This window comes from Acanthisitta chloris, unplaced genomic scaffold (genome assembly GCF_000695815.1).
Source record: "Acanthisitta chloris isolate BGI_N310 unplaced genomic scaffold, ASM69581v1 scaffold3976, whole genome shotgun sequence".
Lineage (NCBI taxonomy): Eukaryota > Metazoa > Chordata > Aves > Passeriformes > Acanthisittidae > Acanthisitta > Acanthisitta chloris.
Genome location: NW_008677449.1, coordinates 21,692 through 26,376, shown reverse-complemented (window position 1 = coordinate 26,376; position 4,685 = coordinate 21,692). Strand labels below are relative to the sequence as shown.

General features: G+C 40.7%; 1 protein-coding gene across 1 annotated transcript in view; it reads right to left on the bottom strand.

The window, feature by feature from the left end:
* Positions 1 to 2,892: 2,892 nt before the first annotated feature.
* SLC5A8 (solute carrier family 5 (sodium/monocarboxylate cotransporter), member 8) overlaps positions 2,893 to 4,685 on the bottom strand; it is a 23,145-nt gene continuing 21,352 nt past the window's right edge. Inside the window, exons 14-15 of the mRNA XM_009076493.1 lie at positions 4,659 to 4,685; positions 2,893 to 3,024 (exon numbers count right to left, since the gene is read on the bottom strand). The exon at positions 4,659 to 4,685 is cut by the window's right edge and continues 56 nt beyond it. Of these exons, the coding sequence (XP_009074741.1) occupies positions 2,893 to 3,024; positions 4,659 to 4,685 (159 nt within the window). The remainder of the gene's footprint in view (positions 3,025 to 4,658) is intronic.

Here is a 4,685-nt window from a genome sequence, read left to right as displayed (position 1 = left end):
TATAAAGTATATAGAGAGATTGTTTATTTGTAAATAGAAAAATTCTATGGAGAAGAATGTCAAGTTTTCACACTTTAAAAAAAATCATCAACATGAAGCCATGTTTAATGCTTGTATAATGTGATGTAATAAACTTTAAAATAAATTATGCATATGAAATATTTACTGTTTGGCATTTGTGGGTTGTTTTCTGTTTACCTGATTTGTTCAGCAAACAGAACAGTCAGGTAGAAGCGAATTTAAATGCAGACCAAAAAGTGCCAAAATCTATCACTACTTTCTCTCTGTGGATCTTTTTTTGTATTCACATAGTCAAATATTGTTCCTGTCATGGTTTTATTGTTGGGTCTTTTTTAATGTTCCTACTTGTTTTGTCTTGTGACCCTGCCAGATGCTGCATGCAATTTGGACAGTGGAGTGTTCCCACTCCCATGGAATTAATTTCCCCAGTTTTGAGCATCCCACATTTCTTTGCCAGGTGAGCTTTTACCGGGGAGAGATGAAGAATCAGAGTGCAGGACTGTGATGAAGACTCCAAGAATTATTTTGCTGCTTTTACACAGACAAGGAAGGCCCTGGCTGAGAGTCCAGCTAGCATATGATAGTATATGATCCCAGGGAAAATATTATTCAAAATTCATTAGTTATTTTAATCAATAATCCAATTAAAACAAGAGGCATGTAGAAAAAAATTAAAGCAGAGGGTTACTTTGTAGCTCTGCAGCAGTCATGGGAGGTTAGTTAGCAAGAAATGGGGTAATTGCATAAGTCATCTGCACAGATTAAGGATGCTTGTCTCTAAACTACTTACAGCAAGATATTCTCTCCAGTGAAAACTGATTTGACATTGTGATTGTGGACCAATAGAGATCACCTGGCCCAAACTTTCACTTCATACCAAAATCAGAGTTAAATGACTGCTCAGTGCTCAAATAGTGACTTCAAGCAATAAAGGGGAGGTAAGATGGTAATTTACATTTTCTCCGTTTAAAACAAGTATGTGAGTTCAAAGCCCTGAGAAAAAAACTCTATGGTGCTACATTTTTTTAAGTATGATATCCAGGAATATTAGTCTTCATGAACAAAATGGGTAGAAGTCACAGTTTATCTCAGAACATTTAAGGCAGCATCAAGTACAGCACAGTGATTTCAGCACAGAGTGGTGCAGAAAAGACATGCTGATGCTGTTTAACACAGCAATAACCAGTCACTCTCCAGAGAAACACATTCACATGGGTATTCAGCATTTGTGTTGGGAGGGCTGTAGCCATACCAGCAGACACATGGGTCAAGTGCTTGCTGCAGACTTCTGCTCTCTGTCCACAGCTTACTCTTACAAAGCACAGGTACACAGAGGCACACTTGATCCACTTCAGCACTCTGCAGCAGCATGGGGTTACCAGTACTTAACCTTTTTCAGATCTATGGGCTGAAAGTACCTGGTAAGTACAAATTATTATATTCCAAGGCTTAAGAACTATTCCATCGCACAGTATCTATTTCTGTGTCATGAAGACAAGGCACAAGGCTGAATGAGCTGCAGTTATCTTCTGAGACTTCAGAAGCAGAGCCAGCTCATTCAGTCAATGGGCTAATTCTCTCAGAGTGACAAGGATAGTCCCAGAACAGAGACTCTTGTCCTGAATCTCAGAAGACTTTATTCAGGATGCTATTGTTTGTCTCAGATCTTAGATACAGGGACACAAGACATAACTCATGGGATCTATCTGACTCACTCATAGCCCTTCCATACAGATGGACACTGTATGGGTCTGTTCTCCTCTATAGAGGTCTGCTCCTTACAGCCCTTTTTTCATCCTAATGTTTTCTGGTCCTGACCTCATCTTATGCAGTAGATCAAGTGCCCTCTGTCACAGTGTGCTCTTGCCTGATGTGGACCAACCTCGAACATGAATTCCCAGAGCATGAACACAATGGCTACAAGATGTTTCAGCTCACAACTCTAGAGAGAACAGCAGTGGCAACTGCAGATGCAGCCTTCCCTCTTCTCCAATGCAGCTAACACTCTTTATTAACACCTCTGCTACACCATGCCCAGCCCACTGCAAGAGCAATCCTAGGCCAGCATGCCGGGCATGAAGTAGAAGACTACTGTGGTTCTCCTCTACAGCAGTGAATAAAAAGCCCAAATAGCTCATTTCCTTCATGAGAACCATCTCTGTAAGGGCAAGACACAACAGAAGAGGTAGATGGGGCATGAAGGGAAGGACAGTACTGACTCTTGCCTCTACCCATCACCAAAGTCACTTTTGTAGCTTCCAGCAGTGAGCACAGAGGAGGAGATGCAGGTAACAAAGGAACAAGTGGCTTAATAAAAACAAACATATGAGACAAAAACAACAAAATAAATAAGCTCTCAGGATCAGTTCTACAAAGGAACCAGACAGCACTAAATACATCTCCCATACTAAAAAAAAAGACCCACTGTTTCTTGCAATCTGATAAGGTCCCACAATCCTAATCACTTCATACTTTCAATGCCTTAGAAGAAAAACAGAAAAAAAACAAACCAGAAAAACAGCCATGTCTGGGGGAGCAGTACTCTTCCCGAATAAAAATGTTACTCTGAGGGTGAACTGAGATTAATAGCAGATATTTTCCATGAGGTTCAAGAATATCAGGCAAATATTTCACACAGAAACATTGTCTTAAGCCCTGTCACCAAGATCCAGAGTGAGAGAGAGTGAGGAAGTACAAGAAAGACCTGATTCTTTCTTGACTAATGTCAAGGTCATGCAAGGGCGACAGTGCCACGAAGCTCATTAGATGTCAGCCCATGACCCCAGCAGAGCTGGTAATTGACCCAGAACAGGAACGTCAACAGTGCTTTACATGAACAAAACTGTCCTCATGGGCTGACATGGCCTCATGTCATATATGAAGACCATTGACTTTGTCCTTATCACTTGCAACATCCATTTCAATGTGACTGAAAGCAGGGTTGTCAGTTCCTTCAGATGGCATGGTAAATGGATTCTGGTTCAGCACTTCCACTTTCTCCGGCTAAAAAACAAAAGACAAAAGTCATGCTGTGAAAAGGAAGGAATAGTCTTCCTTTCTCTGACCTGCATGCCAGCAGAGTCAGGCCTGACATACAGGATGCCTTGCAGGAAAACACATTGGTTGCTGACAGAGCACAAATACCTACTCATTGTAGTAGCTGGTATTTTTCTACATACAGGATGCCTTGCAGGAAAACACGTTGGTTGCTGACAGAGCACAAATACTTACTCATTGTAGTAGCTGGTATTTTTCCAGGGGCATGGAAAGTTTCTTATTGCATAAGGTACTAGTTGTGTAAAATGTTCTTGTCCTGCAAATTGCCTAAAGTGGATTTGGGCGTGCAAACTTCTAATTGCTGTTTTCATGTATAGTGATAGGTCACTACCAGGTCCTTGAGCTATTGACTCCCAACCTGTCATCCTTGCCCCATCTTAGACACAAAGAGCAGATTAACATGCATCGTTGCTTTGATGTTCAATTTCTGTTAAACATAATGAGATGTCAAGCTCTTCATGTGCAAAAAGTTGCTCAGTTCACCCTGATTTCTTTTTTTCTCTCAACAACTTTATGCATTATTTGTGATGCCAAATACTTGTTATCCAGCTCTTAGCCATATAAGAGACAGTTACTTGTTTCTGACTCCAGGCATATGATAAGTGTGGCTGTGGACATTAGCTTCCATGTGGGTCATGGATTGTGGGGTTATTCTCCAAAAGACTTCAGGGATTAAATTTCCAGATAGTGAAAACAGATGTTGTCCCATTAGAGACAGTGAATGACGATAACAGGATAGCTGGTCTCCAGTCCTACATGGGTAAACAGCATTACAAGAATATGGTAAAAAATCCCTTCCTTTCACTGTTGTTCTGGTGTTCTTATCCAGAAGCTGAATAATACTAAAAAGAGTTGTCAGTATGGAGGAAAAACATTTTGCAAGCTGGACTGTCTCAAAGATATGATCATTGCCTGTAGTACAGCACTCAAAAAGCACTGAACAAAGCTGAGCTTGAATGCTCAGCTCGTGATATGGATTGAAAAGTAGTATGTAGTTTATTATTAAAAAATAATTCACCTACATTCTCCCTTCTAAGGGATGTTAATACCTAATAATGTCTCCCCTTTTATCTTAGGGAGGGAGCTAGTAAACAGATACACTGATTAGAAATGCTTTCTTTCAAACAGTAGCCGAAGTGGCAAAAAAATCCAGACTTCAGTGAACACGTGTTTACAAACAAAGGAAATTTGCTGATTCCAAATCATGCCTTGGGCCAACTTCCAAGAGGCTAGTTAGGGAGTATTTTGGCAGAAACATGGAGAGATTTCATGGTCCTTTCATCAGGTGGAGATGATGAAAATCATCTCCATTTTCACAGAGAGATTCACCATGTCCCTTTCCTCAGTTGCTGCTCTGTTGCTCACTGAAGTCAAGCTGTGGCCAAACATAGTTTCCTTGCCTATGCCAGTTCCTTTACTCCTACCCACCTTGTGCTCTGCTACTGCCTTAAAGCAGACAATCCTATCAGGCACCATCAGGTGCTATTTATCTTGGTGGGAAAAAAATTAGCCAGGGACTGTTTGCCTTTGTCCCCAGAAGGAAACAATTATTTAAATCAGAGATGCATAATTACACTTACTGTCTCAGATTCAGACCGTGAGAAGTT